At 38.3% G+C, this 24,038-nt stretch overlaps 1 protein-coding gene across 1 annotated transcript in view; it reads right to left on the bottom strand.

Annotated features, from left to right (window-relative positions):
• Positions 1 to 16,256: 16,256 nt before the first annotated feature.
• The window catches only part of LOC104959113 (metabotropic glutamate receptor 4-like), a gene marked incomplete at its 5' end in the record, with an annotated part of 28,780 nt that continues 20,998 nt past the window's right edge, over positions 16,257 to 24,038 (bottom strand). Inside the window, 2 exons of the mRNA XM_010786964.1 lie at positions 16,257 to 18,983; positions 22,080 to 22,326. Coding sequence (XP_010785266.1) covers positions 18,934 to 18,983; positions 22,080 to 22,326 — 297 coding nt within the window. The remainder of the gene's footprint in view (positions 18,984 to 22,079; positions 22,327 to 24,038) is intronic.

Raw genomic sequence — 24,038 nt, 5'->3', positions numbered from 1 at the left:
GATGCATGCAGAGCTGTCATTGGCTGAGATAAGTCCGGCCGTGCGTCACGACTCTTTAGCCTCATCCAATACCCCTCCTCGACTCCTCCTTTCCCTCACTCGCATCCCTTCCTTGCGTGTTAGCTCCGCCTCCGTAAGATGCGAGCGAGAGACACGAGGAGGTGACGTGAGGACAGAGGAGTCCTCAGGTATGAATTGGGATGTCCTCGTTCACTCAAACGTCCCTTTTAAACGACGTCTGTTAATTATGACATGTGCACTGCTGTATCCCCTCTCATCGGGCTTAACTGAAGAACCCCTTAGAACCGGCCCATTTGTTGTTAAACATTTATTTAAATGAATGAATCTTTCTCTTGTTAGTCAAGGAATTCAATGTATGATGGTTGGTCCTGCTTTTGTGTTCCGTTTTGGTGTAAAATGTAGCCGACATTTAAATAAAAATATAATGATAGTAATGTGAAAGCCTTTACTCTGAAAATGTGTGTCCTGTAGATCCCCACATTCACCACAAACCTACATTCAGGACTGTGAATTTTAAATAATTTAACTCCTGAATATCTTAACACAAAACAATACAAATAATTGTTATTTATCAAGATCTAGCCATTTATGACATAGCTTTCTTAATAGCTATGTTTTAGTGACATTCAAGATCATTAAACATGACTTAAATTGTTAGTATAACCTTAAGAAATGAATTGCACATAATTATTCCCACGGAGCTGTGAGCACTTATACATTTATGTGACGCTTTTCTACTCATCTTCCAGTTCTCTGTTTTCCTCTGTTGAAATCGACCAGCTGTGAAGTTGGGAGGAGTTGAGGAGGGGTATTGGGATGAGGCTCCTGTGTTTTCCTCCCTGTCGTTAGTTTCCCTGGTGTGTCTAATTGTCTGATTGTGTTCACCTGTTTGCCTTGTGTGTCTCCTGTGCTCATCAGCGTCAGCCCCGCCCCTGATTGTCCCCACCTGTGTCTTGTTATCCTGTGTTTAAATTCCCCTGTCTCCCAGTGTTCAGTGTCAGTTTGTCTTGTCTCTTGCCATAGTCAGGTCTATGCTCTCTTCGTGCTCTTGAAAAGTTTTGTTCCTCACTACGTGAGCGATTTCATTTTGTTCTCTTTTTTTTCATCTCAACCTCAAATTCGATAGTGACCATTTTTTGTTCATCTTGCTTTTTTGGAAAAATAAAGTATCTTACCAATACTTTACCTCTGTCTCCCAGGTCGTGCAATTGGGTCCTACATCCTGAGTGTCTGAGTTCATAACAATTATATTGTGGCTATATTGTAGGATGGACCAACTTTTTGTTCCCAAAATATTTAAAACAAGAATGATCATTTGAATGAATAGTCATCAGTCATGTAGCAAAGGTCACTTATTATGCAAAATCCACTTTTTCATGTCTATTATACATAAATATGTGTCGCCTCTGCGTAAAGAGTTTCGGAAAGTTTCGGGAAGGTAGAGTCTCTTCTTTTTTGTCCTGATCCATTTATATCAAAACCTGTCTGAGAATGAGCCGATCAGATTTTGGCCACTTTATGATGTCATAACGATCTTTTGGGCCAATTAACAACCAAGGAAACAGGGCTGAAACAGAAGGGTTTATGGGATGCTACAATGCATGATCTGTTTGGCATTTCCAGCCCAACACTTCAGACACGTTTTGTATATATCTGAGACCCATAATATATCGTTGCAAAATAATAGGGGACCTTTAAATGACTGATAACAGAAAAGCTACAAGTCTGGTAAAGGCAGAAAATTATCTTTAAAAAAAAACATCATTACTCTAATGCAGCTTTTAAAAACAGGGAAAGACAACACCTATATAAAGTATGCCCGGAATATAAGATGATCTTCAGTCTCACATAATGATGTTCATATAATATCGATATAGTTTCTACCCCTAAGATGAATGTTTTATTATTCCAAAGGGACAGCACAAAGTGACATTACAGTATTTTTTGTGATTTTGGTTGAGAGCAAGAGTAGAGGGAACAAAACATTAATGTTATAATATTCACAAAGATGATCTCAAGCAGTTTGTCATGAAGGAAAGGCATTAACAGTTTCTGCATGATGCATTATGCTTCCCCCAGGAAGAAGAGCTCAATTTGTTTGAATAAGAGCATCAGCCTGCTTCTTTATCAAATATGTTGAAGGGTGTGTGTACGAGATGAGATGACAGGTGATATTTCAGAAGACGTTATATGTGTACAGCCACTTCATTGAGATTATTCCCAACAAGTTGAAGAGTTTATGCACATGCTCCATCAAGCAATCATATGGTAATAGTGTCCACACCGGAATCTGATAATTGAAATTCAAATGAGCACATATCTAGTACAAACACTTAAATCACCCAGGAAGAAAACTCATTATGAATAACAGCAGCCTGTCCTGGACATCAAATAATCCGAACAAACTGCGAGACAGCGTAATGGAGCCCTATTGAGGAGAGATAAATATTCCATCAGCAAGACTCCCTCTTTAAAATTGCAAAGAGGAACATGGCGTACAAGCTAACAACCAACAAACACACAAAGCCCCTAACCCGTCTTAAAAGGGTGAAATTTCACCAGCAGTGTGTGTGATGATAAGATCTCGTTGTAAAACATGAATACATTATTTGCTGTTGGAAATTCTCAAAACTGAACCTTTTAGCAAATTGGCAAAGGTTTAAAATTAAAAGCCGACAAGAATATAAATCCGACTTCACTATAACCACTGTAGCCAATCAAGTGCATTTACTCAAATATACGGTATTTAAGGCACTTCTGTCTAATCTAATGCTACTTTATAATTCAAAGTAGATATTTTTTGGTTTTTGAGGCATTGATTCCATGATATAATTTATTTTGAAGATAAGGATTTTACACACCAGACATGTGATCCACTTAATACAATTATTAATTTACACAGGTTAGACAAACCAACAGTATATACCGGTACATATGTTGGGGGTTATAACCTTGTTGCCTCGACAGCTCACCTAATACAGTGGGTGGTCTATTTAGAAAGAAGCAGTCTGGTTCAATGCATGTCATCCAATTTCTCTCCCCCTTTCCCTCTATGGCTGTTCTATCATTAAAAGGCATGACGCTCAAAAATAAACTTAAAAACAATGTAATTATACAAATACATAGAAAATGAATAGTAGCACAACACCAAAAGTGCAAACATTTGCTGCACCATGAGTTGTTTTATTTGTACTGAGGGCGGTTTCGCTGCTGAGAGAGTGTGTGAGGAAATAGACTTTAAGTGGACTTTCCAAAATTCCAAATGCAGATACACAGACTGATTTTCATTGTACACATAAAGGTTAACAAAGGTTACTTTAATGTCATGTTTTTTTTTGTATTTACTTAAGCAAAGAACCACAATTGAAGTACTTCCTCTGACAATGTTGTGCAGAATAGAGACACAAAACCTCATTCCAACACAGTATGACTCACATGTCAGAGAATGTACATTACCATCACTCACTGCACTATAATAACAGCATGCCCACACTGACACGGTGACTTAATGGACCATATCACAGGATGAAACCCCTCATTTATCTCCATGTTCAGTATGCGTGTGTGCGCGCGCGCGTGCGTGTGGTGCATGTGTGTGTATGCCAGGTGGATGTAAAGCCGGGTTATAGACACAGAGTCTGTGCTTGTGGATTTAAGGAAGTCTGTCGTCTGTGAGGAGATGTCAATCAAACGTGAACATGTCCTGACAGGAATGAAGTAATATTGTCACTGCTATTTTTAACTCGTCTCCGCAGCTGTTTGTGCCGTCTTTTCCTGTCCTTCCTCATGCTCTGTTTGCATATCATTATCTATCTAAAAACATCCACATAGAAGCTTTAACCGAAAAATAATTTGTACATTTTAACACTAAATGATTAGCATGCATCACATCTACATGTCACACAGGTGCTGGCGACAAATTACAAGTGTGTGTGTGTGTGTGTGTGTGTGTGTGTGTGTGTGTGTGTGTGTGTGTGTGTGTGTGTGTGTGTGTGTGTGTGTGTGTGTGTGTGTGTGTGGTTGCTGCTAGCCCGGTGACATTATTACAGCTCATGATTTAGGAATGTCAAGGCTCCATGCCATTACTCTTCTCGTACAGACCAGATTTTTGTGTGCGTTGCTCTGCTTCACCTGCCCCACACTAGGTATTTACGTGTTCAGTTAGCTGTGCTACTGAAGGGGCCGGCCCATATGTCTCCCCGAAACCTCTGAATAATTTAACCCGACAGCCATTCCTATAAAAACCCCATCTATATTAATGAGCAGCCTCCAACCATTTGGATCTCTGCATGGAACTTGTGGTCCCTCCATCATGCGTGAGGTGTCATAGAAGGCCCCCCTTCACCCAGATATATCAAGCAAAGAATGGATACAGCAAGAAAAACTGTTCAAATCACACCGCCTCCTATTCATCAACAACATTTTCTTTCATTTGATGTGGAAGACACACAGATCCTCTGCGCACAGTTCAAGCCGTTGTGAGGCAGATATTTTAGATCCTTCATCAAAAAGGTTCGGTTCGATCCCGTTCTTCAACAGAATGAAAGAAAGTTCAGCCATGTGGAAATTAGGTTTACTGTCATGAGGTTGAGTAGCACTTTCTGTGAGAACTGACAAGAAATCTAATAACGTGTGTTGCCCAAAAAAGAGAAAATAAATGAAATGGTCAGAGTTCCTGTGGTACTGATCGGAATGATTAGTGGGGTTTAATAATTGCACTTTTTTATGTTGGGAATGTGTCTGCGCTTGTTGAAAATGAAAAAAAAGTTATGTAATCTTTAAAATTTGAAAGAAATCCGGTAATTACTTTAAGAGTCATGTTTGATTCCCATTTTGGTCTTAATTTTCTATGATTTGAAACATTACCTAAGCTATCGTCATTGCGAAACACCCTAATTTATTGTAAACTTCAGTGAAATGGGGAGATAAAACCTGAGTGGGAATCAGTTTACACCAGTGTTCGATTTGAATTGTATAAAAAACACAAGGTACATTTGTGATTTACAACAGAACATGTTTGTTTTTTTATTAAGAGTCCTCCAATGATTCAGGAATCAGCATACTTCTGCTTCAACATGCTCTCACAGTCCACCTCAGCATATAGGTGCTCATTAGGATACAAAACAGGTAGCACATTTGGCTGAGGCTTGTCCCGTGTGAAACATTTATTATTTGAAGTTTAAAAAAAAAGCCTCTTTGCCCCCTGGACTGTATAAGGTCATGGTCCAAGAAGTTAACTGTACTCAGGGATCTATTTACTTTTCATCAGCACTCAGTTTGAATCACTAATGAGTATTTGGATATCCCCTCTGTTTCGTCCACAGAGCAGAAAGCATTACAGATTAAACGCATGTCCGACATCATCAATCCTGGGACAGCAGAGGAATAATTCAACAAACTAAAATCCATAAATATGAGGGCTGTTTAGTTCAAGTAGACTCAGATCCGAGAAATGACTTTGGGAAAGTGGATGATTATTTGTAGGATGTGACACTGGTGTGGAATTAACTTCCTCCCTCATCCGCCTAATGAAATAACTTTGCTGCATCAATTTATCACTTTCCTGCTTATAAACAAAGATCTGGAGAAAGAACAAGTGTAGCCTTGCCTCATCATCACACTGACAGTAACAAAAAGTAGATCAAAGCATTCATCAGAGTAAGCTTTAACGCAGTAGGTTTACACATACAAGGAATTAGCTTTGTGTATGGTGCTGCAACAATATAAGGATATACTGTAGGTTGTGGAGAAACATCAAAAATAGACCGATTATAAAAAAAAGTATTTATAAAAAATATTTAACAGAAAGAAAAAAAAAGATAAATATTTACACAGGAATATAAATATACTAAATACTAACAACTAAGTGTTGCTAATATATTACAAAACACAATGTATTACATGTTTTAACAGAAGGGCTGTGCAGATTTAGAAAAAGGTAGTGCTTATTCTTTATTTTATTCTTATACATTTGGGTCTCGACATGACTTTATTGTTCACAGAAATAAAAAGTACACCATATTTCAAAAATGTAAGAGAAGGCTCTTAATATTCCTGCATACACAAATCTAAATGATTATGTATGACTATACAATGCTAATGAAGGATCGACAGATTTACCCCATTTTGTGTTCACGTGCTCATCAATGCTTTGGTATGAGGCCATTGTAGAGAGAAATCGGCTATTGATTACAACCAGTTGGTGAATTAACTTGAAATGAAGATTGGGAGCAGAACTGAGCAGAGTAACTCTAACTGATCCACCCTTTCAATCTCTCTCTCTCTCTCTCTCTCTCTCTCTTTTTTTCCAATAAACATCTAATAACACTCTGCCATTCCTCAGAGGAGCATCTGCTGCCACGCCTGGCCATTTGTCTTTATGGTTAGCAATTCACTTACCGAGGGCAGCAGTGTATGGCCTAAACTTTCATCAGGAGAAGTGTGGTTTTTCATTTGGGAGATAATTAAATGAACATGGTAAATGAAAAAGCCAAGAAATAAAAAATGGAACAAAGAGAAACATGAAAAGCTCCTAATGGCCCCCCACAAAATCCCTCATGGAGTCCCTGTACTGTACGCCACGATAATGGCTTTGTGTATGGAGCAATTATTCACTGTCAGCATGCAACAGCTTGTATGGAAGTTGCGTGGCCGCCATCCAGTGAAACATTTTGCGTTTCCGTCTACCACCTGCCCTGTCTGCGTTGCGCTGACACATCTATTAGAATAATGTGAGTTTGCCCAGGAGATTATTCCTCAATACGTTTTGGCATCTGCAGTCAGAGTAAAGCTGCTATAATCACCCTGCCGTGTGAAAACAGAGACCGTGTGACTGGCTTTTCCTACGCTGACAAAAACTATGACAAGAAACTCTTCTGCTGCTACAGCAATATTAATCTACTCCTTGAACTCACATTAATGATAAATGACTTGCGGATATTGCTGTAGAAAATAGTAAAAAAGAGCTTGAGATTACAATTAGTCACCTCTCTCCACAAATGATAATTTTCCCTGAAATAAGAGGTCTACTTCAGTAAAACACATATTATTAATGAATGATTACACACTATTAATGAGTGTTTACCCACACTAAGGACTGACTTTGAAGAGTAAAACATGCACAGGTCCGTGTGCACATGCTGTAATTTGCAGCCATTAAGAGATCAACAGGCTATTTTCTGTGGAGAATGTATTTTAATAGAGTTCGCTTGGGGGTATTTCTATGAAGCTTCACATAATGTACAACTCTCAAAAGAGACGTAATGAGGCAATTTTCCCGTTCAATAAATGGAAGTCATTTGACCTCCTGTGTCCTACAGAGTGCAACACCAGATACAATTACAGAACTACTAACACTTAAAGAAAATAAATACAACACAGATCAATCCGTCAAGAGCAACTTACTTAAAGAGGCCCTATTATGCTTTTTGGAGGTTCTCTCTTTGGTTTGTATGCATGTAAATGGTCTGCAAAGGCTGAAATCCCAAGTTTTCCTCCAGAGGGAGTTTCTCGCCTCCATTGAACGCCTTTGTTTACTTCTGCAGTGACATCACTATGTAATACTCACACTGCTATTGGCTCAAACACATGTAAGTGATAGGCTGAGGGGCGGGACATCTATAAGCAGTTGACCAATCACAACAGGGCCGTCCAGCTAACAAATCAGAGCAGACTGGGCTCTGGTTTCAGACAGAGGGTGAAAAGAGGTGCTGCAGCACAGGCAGTATGAGAAAAACAAAGGGCTGTCTGAACATTGAAGCATGGAGACATGTCACAGCAGAGATGTTAACCTGAAGATGAGCATGACATGACCTTTTTAAACATTTACTCTCTAAAGTAAATGTCTATTACTAGTAGGGCTGCTCAATTAATCGTATTTTAATCGCAATTATGATTTTAGCTTGCAACGATTATGAAAACAACATAATTGAAATAAAACGATTATTTATTTTATTTTATTTATTTAAATTTGTATTGGTTTTTCAGTTGAATTACACTTCAAGTTCAGGGTAATCAACTGTTCAAAACATACTGTTAAACATTTTTTTTTCAATAAATGGATGTTTTCAAAGTAAATGGATAATCGTTTTTAATAATCGTGATATCAATTATTGACCCAAATAATCGAGATTATCATTTTTGCCATAATCGAGCAGCCCTAATTACTAGTAAAATATAAATCAGTTCTTTAGGATAATCAGTAGAATCCCATTTGGTATCAAAAGTAATCAAATAATGTTGGGTTCGATTTTCATCTGAGCTCATGTTGCTTATCTTTGAGGGGACCATGCACCACTGGAGATTTTCCGTGTATGTGACTTAAGAGTCCCCAAATGTGTTCTTTAAACTAAGTGGTTTTTCCTGATAAAGAGTATACAGTATGTGTGAAGCATCTATTTTCATGTTTTTTTTTTACAGATATTGAAAATAGTAACCTTCTCCTCATGCTTTAGCAGCGGGAGGGAGGAAGTGACAATATGCTGCTCAGCGTGACACAATCTGCCAGTGAGCGATGTATGCTAACTCTGTATATGAAATCGCACACAGCCACAGAAGCAAACCTTGTGCAAAAGATCTGATTCGTTTTTTTCAATTTCATGCTGATGAGCTGCAACCTGATCCTTTTAAACAGTTATCAAAAGGAGGACAAATGTTGCTCATGGAAACATAAGCTTCTATACGTACAGGAAATTAAACATTTCAACTAGAAACATGTCAAAGAAAAGCAATCATTTAAAAAAGAAATACATTTTTACTTTTCATGCAATGATGCAAATAACCTTTAACATATCAGTCAATCTCTAAAAGAGTAACTGAGTTATCTGATTAATGATTTTAACCATACCATTAATGACCATAAGTTATTCAGTAGAATATCAAAAAAGTATATATTTGAATTGTAATTGATATTAACTTCATCCCATCCAGCCCAGTCAACTCCTGTGGTTATATGGTACATTGACTAATATGTAACTCTTACAAAATCTTCATATTCACGCAGCTATATCTGGAAAGCCTTCAGTAAAAGAGGAATGAAGACCCCAGTGATCCCGCTGAATATAAATGCCTTATGTGAAAAGAAAAAGTGAGAATTAACGTCACTCCCTAGCAGCTTATTTTTACCTGCAGAACTTGTTGTTTAGCACAGAGTTACTTATAAAGAAGAAGAAAGTGAGAAATAATAAAAAAGGTGAGTTTCAGTTTTTCTTGTCAGAAGAACAACTCATATTTGTTTTTGTTAAAAGGGATCTATGAGGGATCAGGAAGCTTTGGACTGCATTGTGTGGCTGCTGGTGGATTACTGTGTGTTTGCAAAGCCTGTCTTAAGTTGGCCCTGAACTGAAACGATGTAAAGATGAAATGTCTCACCACATGTCGAAAAATCTAATACAAGACACAATGGCACACAAGAGGTCATGTGCTGAGGCTTATGACACAGCACAGCATGAAATGAATGAACACACACACACACACACACACACAAACATTGCTCATTCATTTATATTAAAATATCACTTCCTTGTAATCTGTGGCCTTTATTCGTTCATGCAGCACATGTGGTTTGATTTATTTTTCATATTTTACAAGCCATAGTTTGCATCTGAATTTTAGATACCATTTCCTGTGTGAAAAAACACTAATGAATAAACAACGATAAATAGTAAAAACATATCCAATGCATCTCACTTCCATTTCTATAATATTGGGCTTCTCTCTTTCCTTCATGGTGTGCAGAAAGGCTCCCCTTTTTTCATCACATGGTATTTGAAAAGTGTTTCAAACTTTCTTATAAAAGAAAGTAAATTGAATTTCTGTTTGTATTTTCATATACAGAAGGTTTTTGTATAGCTATGATTTTTTTTTTTGGTCCTCACCGATGCAGAGCATTAGGCTTCTTTGGAGACGAGGCTTCTTTTATAGTGAATAATGGTTTTCTGCACAGGGAAAGAATCCAAGTTCTTCCAATAAAGTGGTGGAGGTATATCATAGCCCTCATTAAGCAGAGCCATTATGAACCTGCTGGTGCGCAGTGCCTTGAGACAGGATGAAAAACTGTCTCTCTGGACCTCCATTCCTCCGGCCCTGGTGAACAAAGCCACTTTCCTCTTCCTCCCTTGATATCATTTCTGCAGCCCCAATAAAAGCGTTGTATATTCATGCTGGGACATTTCTGTTTAGCTCTTAACCATCCGCTCCAGGCTGAAGTAGATTCATTTATTTAGAAATCAGAATCAGAAACAGGTTTATTGCCAGGTAGGTTCACACATACGAGGAATTTGACTTGATGTCATGGTGCATACATAAAATATAAAACAAGAAATCTAATATAAAACATAAAATCTTGAAGGACACCGTAATAAAATATAGTTAAATAGCAATAAAATAAAGCAATAATTTACATGGAAATAGAAATGTATACAGAAGTACTTCCTGCAATCTATTTTGTTTTGAAAACCACATTTGCATGGAAGCACTTTATTTTCCAAATAATACAGAGAAACAAAGTTGTACATATTGAAATGGACATCATGTTATGTGTATTTCATTATGAAATATAAAATGCATGTGATTAGATTTGATGCTATTGCAACAGATTGAACATTCTGTCAACTTTGCATGCATTCTTCTCATTACATGGAAAATAAAATCTAAAAGGTCATACAATACCAAAACATGGAGCTTATATTCGAATGAGGAATGCACAAACACATCCTCCGATTGGCCAACAGAAATTAATTATTTTCAGCCAATTGAGTCCTATATCTAAGTAAAAACTCCCTAACTGTGCCAATTTATCACATTGAGGGAAACTACATATAATGACCCACTGTAAAATGATGAATCTTTGTTTTTATGAACAAGTGATAGCCCTTAAGTAATAAAGACACCAAAAAATATCACTGTCAATAGTCCCACAAAGCTCATGATGATTCACAAGCAAACATTTATCGTGACTTTGTGATATTCGAGCTTCCCTACATGATGCTGCACCAATATCTTGTCTGAAAATAATCCAGTAGGACCATCTTTTAATCACAGTATAATGTTCCGGATTCACACACCTAATTGTATAAACAGGACTGCCAAAAGGCCTCAACAATTCATAATTTTACTGGACAAATTATATCTAATTTTACATATTTGACTATGTGTAAACAGACCAAAACTATTGGTTACTTACGTAACCCCAGTTCTCAGAGTAACATGTAGTGAGATGTCTCACTATGGGAAGCGCCTCATCGCGGAGCAAACCGAAGCATCAATCTCATTACGCCAATCCTGATTGGCAGGTGATCTTGACGTCAGCGTCAGGGAATCCACCCACCCTATAAGTAGCTTGCGCCACGTCGCAGCGTCATTCAAAGTAAGCACCTCTTCTCGCTTCACCTTAGCAAGGAGGGCCGTCTGGTGAGACATCTCACTACATATTACTCTGAGAACTGGGGTTACGTAAGTAACCTATAGTTCTCATTCATAACACTCCGTTCAATGTCTCACTATGGGATATTGAAACTCCCGTATTGCCAGACGAGCTTATCTCGAAAAATCACCAAACCAACCAGAACTTAACAGTTAGAGCTCTGACTCAACACGGGGCCCAGCACTGCTTGGGCCACACTAGGAGCAGAGATGTCTAATCTGTAAAAGCAGACAAAAGTGAGCGGCGAGGACCAGCCCGCTGCTGCACAAATGTCTTGGATGGAAACACCTTTTAACAAAGCCCAGGATGTAGCCAGACCACGAGTCGANTTTGACACCTCGACGGACGCGTTAGCCAATCGAATCATATGCCAGTACAAGCTCTAGCCAATAAAACCGTTATTTAGACCTCTTTTCACTTAATAATCTGAGATTATTAAGTGAAAAGAGGTCTAAATAACGGTTTTATTGGCTAGAGCTTGTACTGGCATATGATTCGATTGGCTAACGCGTCCGTCGAGGTGTCAAAAGTACTACTTTTGCAGCGAGCACCGCGAGAGAAGCTACGCTTTGCTCCCACAATGCAGTTTGGCGAATCGTGACGTCACCCCATTCAATGTGAATGGGCAGAAGCGTTGAAGCGGAAACGCACGCCGCCGTGTGTAGGGGCCGTAACACAGAAAAGACCTGTCTGTGCTGCCCCACAATGCCTCGTTGGAGATTTATCTTTTTCCTCCTGGGTACAGTGACATGACGACACTCAATGACGTAGCATCCTTGAAATATTGTCTTGGAAGCCAGAATCCTCGAGATTGAGAAACGGCCAGAGAAAATGGCAAAAAAAAAACTTTACAGTTGCCGACTTCGCTAGAGATTTGTTTCGCTAGCAGCAGTGAAGATAGAGCCTCAGAACCTGAAGTCTTTGACTTGTTGAACACAAAGACAACTACAAGGATCCATTTGGACATGGGTAAGTGTAAATATTACAGTAATAGTGTATTTGCAATTTGTGGGGAATACCGCAAAAATTAACAATAGGGATATTGATTTCTTTTTTTTTAATCGATAGTCATGAACTTTTTCTTGGGACAAAATAGACTCCATTACGTTTACACTGTGTTAACGTGTTTTATGTGTAAACGTTTGGAAATCCATCCGCTAATGTCTCACATGTATAGATGATTCAAATAATCATTTATTCGTCCCACAACGGAGACATTTACAGTGGCTATAGACATGTTTTTGCCATCGATTATTTGATCATACCTTCCTGTACAGATGAGACTTTGTTATAGATTTATTTGCCTGTGATTATGTTACCGTCCTTTACAGATGAGACTTTGTTATCAGATGTATGTATATGTGTGTCTGTGATTTTATACTGAGTGTAAAGTAACTGGAAATACCTGTGTGAGAGAGAGAAAGAGACTCCTGTCCCACCTCCCAAACTTTCTTTTTATGTGTGCATTGTTATTTGTGCTTGAGCAACATTTTACTTGAACTTTATTTCAATGAAATTAGTAGTAATTATTGTACTACATTTTAATTTGTTTTACAGAGATGTTTCACAGCTGCCTGTATCACAGTGCTATTTCAAATGAGAAAAATGTTTTATTTTCAACAAGTATTCCCTTAATGATTTCATGAACAGTACTTATTAATTTGCAAAATGGGCAACTCGACATGGTGGTGATATTACATTTATTGGGGGAATGTTCAGAAGATGTGGCGTTTTCTTGGTAATTTGTGGGAAATTAAGAGAATATTGCATCCTGGGCTTAAAAACCATGCAAGGAAAATTGAACAGGAAAATCCAATTGAGAATCCCATTACTTAACGTGTGAGTAGGAGAGACAATCAGTGGCTCGGGTTAACAGGTCTGGAAACAGCAGCATACTAAAGGATTATATATGTGTAATACTTTCCTCATAACAAACTCATGCCCTCTGACTCATATTTCTTCTTTTTAAAAGGTTTTTCCTTTCCCCTAACTTATAAATATACCATCTTCTTCTTGAACTGATTTAAGCCTCTCTGACAAACATGTGCAAAACCCATCTCCGAGGAAATGTGGATAGAAAGGACAAAATTTAAGTGTAAATGCGTTTACTTTTTGAAAACAGGGCACCTTTCAGCCCAGAGAGAGAAATAATATATCACCAGTGAAACAACTTCTTAGATAAAGCTATTAGCATATGTGTGTGTGACTTCTACTTTAACCTTTTTAAGAGTTACTTCTTTTTTTCTTTGTTTTTGAGTTCAAATCAGGATGTCTGTTTTTATAATTACACCTGACATCAGGTCTGTGTTTCCGGTCAGGAGGTCAATGAGACTATAGTCTCTTCAGCAGCCGGTGGTTTGTCAAATTAATCATATGCAAAGTTGTTTTGCCCATATGCTCTTTTTAATAATCTTAATTGGGTGTCATAGTGGCTTAGGGGTCCATGTGTAATAATTGTTATGTCCTACGTTCTGTTACAAAACTTATTTTCCCTAAGTCCAAAAACCTTTAGAATACTGTACCAATCGTATGAGACAATGAAGTCAGTTCTTACCCTAAACCCTAACCCTGACAAAAAAAGGGTTCATCATAAGTTTACGTAAATATGTTTCATCTAACCTCTCCCTAGGATTGATTCCTTTTCAATGGTCTCTGCACACTCGGTTAAAGCTATCTGCTAGCATCCTCTATGTACCTTCAAAGTAAACCAAGTGATGAAGGCAGGCATCTGCTAATGGTTGAATTTATTATGACTGACAAATGATCTCATTCCAGTTTCTAACAGATATGTCTCCAATGCTAAATGGTTGTCTGTATTGCTACCTCTTTCTAAAGAAGTCTTGTAACATCAGGGCCCCTCCTTCAGTCACAGAGACTCTGTACCTGCATGGAAACTAGATCAGTGTCCTGCAGGGAGAATTTTCTACAGTGGAAATGTTCAACCTCAGCCATGACAAAAGTGACTTTGCTATGGCAGTGATGTGTAATATTAAAATGGCTGAATATGATGTGGCAAATTCAATTTGTCTTGGTGGCCTAACTTGAAATTTCCTTTCAGACACTTGGACATGTCTTGACAAGAATATCACAGGCTGGTTTAATAACACTATCTCTTTGGAGGAAGACCATAAAATGAGCTAAATAAAATGAAAAGAACCATCCAAATAACTCAACTTGCAATGTACTCTGAGGATTGCTGGTAGTGAAAATATTCCTCCAAATGCCCCCCAACCCTAGTTAAAGTTTAAAATAAGTATCTTATAACTAAGGTGTTTAGGTCTAAAGATTTGCGGATTCATGAACCAAAACTGCATTGTGTGCTGCACATTAGGGGTACACTTTTCATTAATCTCGACATAATTAGTTATTGTAATATACTGTCCGACAGTGAGAGAAAACTGTTAAGAAAAACAGAACTATCTTTGCTTTCACAGAACAAAAGAGCAACACCTGTAGTTTGAAACTTTCTTTTCCTATTAAAAGGAAAATGCTCTGCAGTATAATGGTGAGCGAAGCCAAAGGGAGCAGAGACTTTATTAGACCTTGTAAAATGTGCATTTCCTACTGGGGAAGTGTACTATATATCACAACTAATAGACTATACAATTGTGTACATACTGCTGTGTTGCTAATTGTGCCGGGCAGGGGATTCACTTAGAAGACACAAGGCTAATGATAATGCTGTATCAGTGATCATCCAGATGGCAATTTCAACCCTGCAGTAAAATGCACTATAAAGATAGTTTCACCAGCTCTACTTTTCATTAAGAGTGGCTCTTAAATATGTCAGTTTTATTGATAGTATGATATTTTCTCAATTTGTTCAAGGCTTATGCTGCAGGTGTCGCTGAACATATCGATCCACCATCAAACCGAGGTTAAGGTTGTGGCTCCACTGATTACCGCAGAAACTCTAGTACACAGTTGTCATTCAATCCCGACTTTGAAAGAGAAGTTGCAGCTCAACAGTGGCCTTGAGATCTTCCCCACGTTTCTTTCCAATTTAGTATTTTTCACTAATGGTGAAATCAATTTCCCCCCCATCCCCCTGACAGCTTCTCCTCTGGCAGATCCCAACACTTTATGGTTCAGCAGTAAAATGACGAAATTGGGAAACCTGATTATTTCATGTGGCCAACACGTTCTAGCCGATTTCGCCATTTCATAAAGGCTCTTATGATCACAACAAGGTCATTGATTATTTTGCACTTTACAAGTTTACTGCGTTTAATGCATTTAGTTATCATTTACATATTTTATTAATTTGCCAATTCCTTTTTCAATAAAGTCAGACGACACTGAAAAAACGACCATTCAAGGGACCAAGGTGTACACCTTGTTAAAAATAAAACATACCGAAACTATTTTGGTTAGTCTTCATCACTATTCAAACAAACACTACAAGTTTGGGTGAAGGAAACCGACATTTGATGGCACCCTATAATACGCCTAGAAGTCACACTTGCAGCTAAACAAGGGTCCGCTCCTTCAGGTGGAGGGTGTAAATACAGCGGTGGGCCTTGGGACAAACTCCCATATCTCCGGCAGAAACAGGAACTGTCGTCACAATAGTCTAGTATCAACATCTTTTGGACAACAAATAATAAATACTATATTATATATATGAGCTGCTTGGTTTTTGCAACATTCCCCTGCATAATTGTGACGATAATTGTTGATGATACTGTGGTTGTACTTATAGCAACACTCTTTTGAAGGTGAATCATACTGTGTTTTCTATTGAATTGCTGCTGAGACCAACTCAATAATATAAAGCAGCCACACTTTTTTTTAGCAAAACAGTCTTTTATTAGAAATATCTTGTATAAAAATGAACATGCTCTACACATTTACATTTTTTTTTTCTATAGATGATTCATAAATATCCAGGCACTGTAATTCTTTTTTTATAATTCAGTACATAAAGCAGACATGATCAATCCATTTTAATAACGTACATTAACTTCATTTCAGTCAGCACTTACATATTCTATTTTGTAACACAGACAAAGTGTTTTAGAAAAATAAAGGGGAGGGAGGGGGGGTTGTGGCAAAAAAAAAGCATTAAATTATCATATTCACAAAACACAAACAATTCCACAAACAATACTTTATCAACTGATGAGAAAAACAACATTTGCAGCAGACGTTTGATGAAGCTGAGAGAATCATTATTTGACCCCAAAATATTAGTTACATTTATAATCCTCTGCAGTAGTTTTTCCTTCTGGACATTACACCTTTTCTCTCGAGTTGTTCACATGACTTCTTATGAGATTTGACATGCAACATACATATTTTTGCATCGCTGAGGATTACATTAATGAGACAAATTCCAGAGTTACTGTTTATGACAAATACTTTAGAGACTGCAGACAGAAATGGAGTTTACACACTTAAATATAAATTGTACATTGAGTCCTCTCCACTTCATGTTTGAACATAATCCACTTGAAAGGTGACGTGTGCAAAGCAAACGACACCATGGTCCGTGGAAAGAATGGCAGGAGGAATTGAATGGGTATGAGGCACAGAACGAAGGCACTGGCCCTTATTTATCAAGCAGTTGAATCTTCTAAAATGTGAGGCTTTCAATCTTACTTTACAAATCAATTAATGCTAGAAAAATGAGCAGCAACTATGTAAAAATCTAAAGATAAATACATTACAAACTCAAAGCTTTCAAAAAGTATTTTAAGTTCATGGAGACAAATTCCACTTTAGCTTAATTATGTTTTGAATGTATTTGTACTGTATATGTAATCCGGCAATTACCAAAATACTTTTCTCTAGGACTGTTAAAACAGAGCTAAAGTGCTGGCTCTACAGAGATTGTATTGGTTCTGTTGAAAGGTAAAGCACTACTTAGGAAATGCTATGCCTGTCATCCACCTAATTAACTTTGAACATTTATGCCGTTTGAGGGAACTGAGCTTACACCTTTTCCAAATGGGTCTCCATGCTGAGTAGCTGCGTGAGCCTAATTTTGTGCCCAAAATACTATTAAAACTCTCATTATTCATTCCCACTGGAGCTTCAAAATTCATGACCCAGAAAAGCAAAACAATCCTTTGCAAAGAATACAGATTAAAAGTTCATTTATCACAAATCATAGGAGGTCCCCGTGTAATACTCTACTAAGGAAGCTATATAATCATAACACCACGCTTTAGAAATGATATACCTGGGGACTGATTCCTTTACAAACCAAGTGATGTTTCTAGCTCCACTGCAATACCGAATTATATATAAAAAAAAAATTGCTATATCTCTAAATTACAATTACGCAATTATAGAAAATGAAGGATAATATGGAAACACGAGTAGGTGTGTATTTTAAAAAGGAAGTGTTCCTTTTGGTGAAGTATTACATCTAATGTTTTCTGGACTGTACGGGGAAACATGAATTTCTGCTCACATTTTTTTTTACTAAGGCTTCAACAAGTGCTTGATAAATAAAGGCCAATAAATTATGGGATGCTGGGATGTTTGCTTCAACAAGTCTTGAAGTACTGGCTGACGTTTATGGATTGTGGTATACTGTAAACTATGACATTATTTAATGGCAATTTGCTGTGAGTTTCACTCCTTTTGATGTATAAACATGATTCTTTATTCAACCCAGTTGTGGGTAATGGTCCAAAATGACATCTCCACTGTGAATGACAACCATGACAAATGTTGCATTCCAAAGACATTGACAACACAGCACAGTACACGTGATGCTCCCATAAGCATGCTCTGGGACTGTACACTAGGTTTGCCAAGATGATGTTAGCATCATCATCATCATCATCATCATCATTATGAAACATTTATTAAACAAAAAGATAAACTGGGATGACCCACTGCTTTATTTTCAGGTGTTTCAGATAAGATCAGGTAGGAATACTGAATGTACTGTAGTAAGGCATGTACCATTTGAAGAGTACTGCAGCTTTAATAATACCGGTAACCAAAATAATGACTATATTTTTATACTGTTTCATCTTGTCGACTGCATTTGACTTGAGCTAAAACGGAACGCTTTTTTCTCCCCGTCTTTGTTGAAATGAGACAAAAAGATTGAGCATCAGAGATCTGAACGGAAATTGTGTGCTTTACACTTCAGAAGGAAAACATACTGTAGACTCCAGGTGGTTTACTCCTAGCCTGCATCTGGAAACGTCACTGTTCAACGCTCACTTGTGTCTGAGAAAGGGTGGGAAGAGGAAAATTAACTGTCCAATCTCCCTAACATCTCCCATCTCTCTCATCTCTGTAAATCCACTAATTTCTCAACCATTTGGCATTCAAGCATTTTACCTGATGCTCTAGAAAAATATGACATCCTTTCTATTCATGGAGTGACAAATTCCCATCTTTCCACCCCAACCCTCCTCTGCTGTAGCAGCTTGGAAGTCCTCCAGTATATCCCCAGTATTCCCCACAATCAGGTGATTCTTCCTCAGGCAGGCCCTGGCTCCGCTTCCTCTGTTCCTTTTCCCGGCTTAGATGGCATGGTTACTGTAGCTTATGTATGTCTGCTTGGAACCCAGCGCTGTAAGTGAAGGTGTGGGAGAAGAGAGGAAAGAGTTAAAATAGGAGAGATTTAGGCGTAAAACGCTAATCTCTCAGTTTGAGTCCAGATTGATGGAGGGTTCTATTTATGGATGTCTTCATCTAATGAGTGCAGGTGGAACCAATCATAATAGCAGGGTGTTGGGATGTGACAGCTGTATTTTAAGGAATGACGTCTCTTCTATCTTTGTATTGCATTCATAGAGAAATGTGTAATACACATATCTGAAGGCAGTAGAAACGGACTTATTCAAACTGCTACAGTGATACAATGATACAAAAACAGATAAGGGCTGTTAATAATAACAACCGTTTGAACTGCCTATATCTTTAATTAATCATATTTGTTTAACCTTTGAAATGCCAATAAGTACTTTCAGCACAATTTATCATTATTTAAAATGACAACTTCAGAGTTTATTCTTTTTCATATTCAATTGTTGGTTAAAAAAAAGTCCTGAAACATTGAATCAATTATCAAAAAAGCTATGTGTTAAATGTCTTCCAATAGACTCGTATACTATTCAACAATGGATTTTGGACATTTTTGTAGCATGTGGGGGAAACTATTGTTAAAGGGAATGCAAATCGTCACATTGCAGACATTTTAACAGCATATCACTATGAAATATTTGTCAAGACAGTGAAGTAGATGCAATCAGATTGAATAGGCTTTGGAAATGGCCATATCAACCGAAGTGCCTGCCATTACTGTAGCATGACAGAAATCAGGGAAACCTCTGTCATTATGTTTTTCTTCACAGCTGTAATATCATTCAATTTTATCAGAAATTGCAGCACATATAGCGCCACAGGGCAGATCACAGCAGTGGTATAAAATGCAATAGTAACCATTCAAATGCAAGTCTTTCTCTACATGCAAAGACCTGAATTATTTTTCTGTGCACCAAGCAAAACATGCATCAGTCAGTCACTGTATTACAATACCATTTTTAATGTAAGGTGAATTAAATATGTCATCTGACTTGGGACTATACGTGTTTTCATCCATGTTTGATAACAGTTCTCATTATCCTTTAACATACTTTTTTATGATTCATGGCATTTTATATGAGCTGGGAATAAAACACATAAGACAGGCGACCGCAGGGCAGACCACAGTCACCGTGAGAAGCCCGACCCGTGGTGAAACATGACTGTCATACATTATAAGTACCTGTGTATGTGCAGTCATGCTCCTATGCGCACATATGTCTGTGTGCAAGTGTCATCGTTTACATGTGTGCCATTTCTTTTAATAAAACTGTCCTCAGCGAGCATGCTTGGAGTGGTGGTAATCACACTGCCAATCTGCCAATCTGCCCACAGCAGGCTTGGCTGATTGAATATGTCAGAGGGGATGAATCCAATCAGAAGACAGCTAAAAGCCAGAGTCGGGGCCAAAGTGCTGTAGAGGAGAGAGATGTAGTGGTAAATGTTTTTGTATATTTGTCAGTGCTACGTTGGGTGTATGAATGGGGGGCTGCGTTCTTGCCATTTCATCCTAAGCATCTCTTCCAAGAGAAGCATTGATAAATGAACCTTATTTGAATATTTATGTGCTGCAAGGCCAAGATAAATAATAGATGGTCCAGAAAGAATTGGGCTTGGCAGACCCATCCGTCTTTCGCTGTTCTCTCTTATTGTTGTTGTTGTGTCATTACCACAAATTCCTTCTTTTGTCAACAGGGAAACAAATTACAGGGGACACATGGCTATCACTTGTCTCCTGCACTCAGGCAGAGTGGTGTCATCTTCCCACATTAACAGGCTTTACCATGCTGATCGGCCATTTTACAGCACCACTCGCCAATGTTGTCTACCCAAGTTAATGTTTGTTGGTCAAGGGTGGATTTGTGAGGGTGTGATTACTGCCTCGTGTCATTCAGAGTGCTGTATTTTAGTCGGGGGCAGCAGGGATGCTTTGTGCGTTACAGGCAGGCACGGGTATTGTGGTGACCATTAGCAGAAATGAACAGGTACAAAGTGTTCACAGATAATAAAAGGGTAAAGTCATTATCTAATCGGGTTACCTGAGAGCCTATAGTCCCTCACAAGGCTGCCCTCCCTCAACACAGTCTGACGCATAAGCACAAAGAGCAGTTGTTAGATTCACAGTTCAAACCAGAGGGTGAGAATCAGCACCTATAAATGGGTCTGTAATAGGTTCAGATATAATGGCTCCTTTCTGAGGTCGAAAGAAGGCATTCATGCAATGGGCGCAGGTTTTTGAGTCCTAATAAATATAATTCCACATTGTTCAGCCTGTCGGAGTATAACATCAGGACCTTGGGTAATCAGAACTTGTGGGGTTGCTAGATTTAAAGCCTGCCCCGACACAGGGACTACTCGTACACTTTTTCTTGGTTACTGAAATATCCTTTTCTCCAACACTGAGCTACTTGTTTGCTTAGACCCTTTCAAAATCAGAGTAGGTTGGAGACCCTCTCACACCTCCTGATTCACAAATCCAGTGTGGTGAGAATGGACTTTTTTTGTAGTCAAAAACACAATTATCCTGGTGAAACAGAAAAGTCACTTCTTCCTAAAACATTTTGTGATACTTTACAGTATAAAAAAGACATATCAATGGTTTGATTCTAAGAACAGCAATATGCAGTGTATATTTTAATAATAAAATGTAGGATATAAGTATGTTTTTGTCCTTCGATTGGTCAATGAAATCATTAAATAATGGGCATTGGGAAAACTGAAAAACTATGCTGTCTAGAGGCTAATTTGAAACTCCTCCTAACCATTGTTATTATTCATAAAGTTCTGTGTATGGCTCATATTCAAAAAGAAGGCATGATATAACACCACTTTAGTTTGCACCGACATGGAAACCTAATTTCTTGTATGCTTACATAAGGCCTGCTAATTTTTCAGAACTGCTGAAGTGCAAAACAACACTTGCATCAGTTATGTTCACATAAAAGGAGTTAATTATTTTGAAGTAGCCATGTGTATTCTATCACTGCTTTCATTTTAGAAAGAGGCAGCTCCTTGCATCAGCATAAAATCCTCCTGGTCGAGGCTGAGTGAACATGTTTTTTCATCTCTTGGTGATACCTACCTTGTGTTTCAAGACTTTCACAGAGCTCGGACTTGGCCTCTCCGTTGGGCCTCAGGCCTCCTTTGGGGTTGAACTTGTTGGACATGGTGGCTGCAGTGACCACAGCCTTCAGGCTGCGCTTGCGCTTGGGTACGTTCTGCTCCGGGTGGAAGAGAATGACGTAGACCTTCGGCATGTAGAGCATTCCTAGAGAGACCGACGCACTGAGGCTTACAGAGATGGTCAGGGTTGTGGTCTGGATATACATCTGTATTATGGAGGAGACACAAGCAGAAACAGAATCATTTGTAGAGGCTGCACTGACGGATGGATTTTCATGTGCAAGTTATATAATCCAGGTTTATCTGAGTACACTTATTGTAGAGCCTGCAAAGTTTGAATAAGTCGAAGGTAAATATGATTTATAACTTTTATTCTCAGAGCCAATTTTCTGAGAAAGCTGAAGAAAGAGGAATGGTTTCTAGGTCATGTGATGGCAAATAGAGAAAGGCTTTTAAGGTCTCATGAAAGAGAGAAGCTGACCTACTCAAGTAATATACGCATAGTAGAGGATCATATTTTCATGTAAATCACAGCTTCATATATAAAGAACAGCACACAGTATCACATAATACGACATAGGGATGGCATACAGTATCCTTTATTATTTTTTGATGTGCTGGCTTCATCTTTCCTGAGCTCCACTTTCATTGCTGTGTTTGTTTATTAATGAAGCACAAGTCAACTAATGACCCCTGATAGGTGTCTTTGTAGTCTATAGATTTATTTTACACCCTGAAGTTGTAGACGGCAGCATACAGATTGTGTGCTAAAGCCAGGGACAGATGCAGCTCACAGCTGGATAGCAGATATATAGCCACAGGCAAAAGCTATGGAGCGGAGAGAAACCTACAGCGTATTAAAAGTCCCTGCAAGTGATTTTTCATTTATGATAATCATCCGACCTAGAGCTCAGACCCAGTCCGTCTCTGATTTGTTGGATGTAGGGAATGTGGTGAGTCAGCGCTCGGGCTGTAAAAAATATAATAGGTAGATCATATATGATATTGACACATGCATATGGAAAAAGAAAATATGGTTTCTTCAGTTTGAAACTCTGCTTTCGTTACCAATCATGACACATTTTTAGAAGTCATTCCTTTTTTCACTGTACACACATTAATTAGAAAACAGAAAAACAACAGAAGAGTTGAATTTGCCTTCATAACATTCCTAAGGTCCCTTGAAGATGATGAACACAAGGCAAAGAGTGGAGTGCAACACAGCTGGCAGACATCCTTCAAAAGGATTCGCCCGAGGTTTGGTCTGACATTACATTTGCAGGCAGCACAAATGACGGAGTACTTTGGCATGGGAATAGTCCACAGGGCAGCGTGTCAACAGTTATAAGTGATGTTTCCCTGCATGGGGTCATGACATACTATATGTTGTTTGTCTGTCAGCTTGTACAACATTTATCTTCACATTTCAAAATGCTTACACATTTTTCTCAAACCTTTGCAGCAACACAACCATCTGAACTGTAAGTAAATGTCCATCAGTAATAATCTGTCTAAAATGATAGGTACTGTATATGGTTTTTAGCTTGAGCTTCCCTTTTAGTTCTGAGTGTTTCTGTGTGCATACTCTACCATACACAAGGTAGGTAAGGCATTATCTTGTAGGGCATTAAGTTAGGGCTGAAAACGAAGATGGACAATATAAAATGAATAGGTGGACCTGTCTTACAGTGACAATGATATATGCGTATGTAATCAAAAACAAACTAAAGAGAAGCCTTGCAAAAATTAAGTTCCCTCAAGCCATGTCAGTTGAAAAATGTCAGTGAAATGTGAGTGATAGGGCATTGTATTCCATCATACTGCAGTGCGAGCAGTCCTGGGTGAAGGAGGGGGAGAGTTGTAATCTCCTGAGAAGATTACACGTGGCCTGTGGTGAGTTGGGAACAATATTGCTACC

This window comes from Notothenia coriiceps, unplaced genomic scaffold, assembly GCF_000735185.1.
Source record: "Notothenia coriiceps isolate Sejong01 unplaced genomic scaffold, NC01 NC01_scaffold00029935, whole genome shotgun sequence".
Taxonomy (NCBI): Eukaryota; Metazoa; Chordata; class Actinopteri; order Perciformes; family Nototheniidae; genus Notothenia; species Notothenia coriiceps.
The sequence above is the reverse complement of the archived record's forward strand: the minus strand, read 5'-3'. Positions and strand labels throughout refer to the sequence as shown.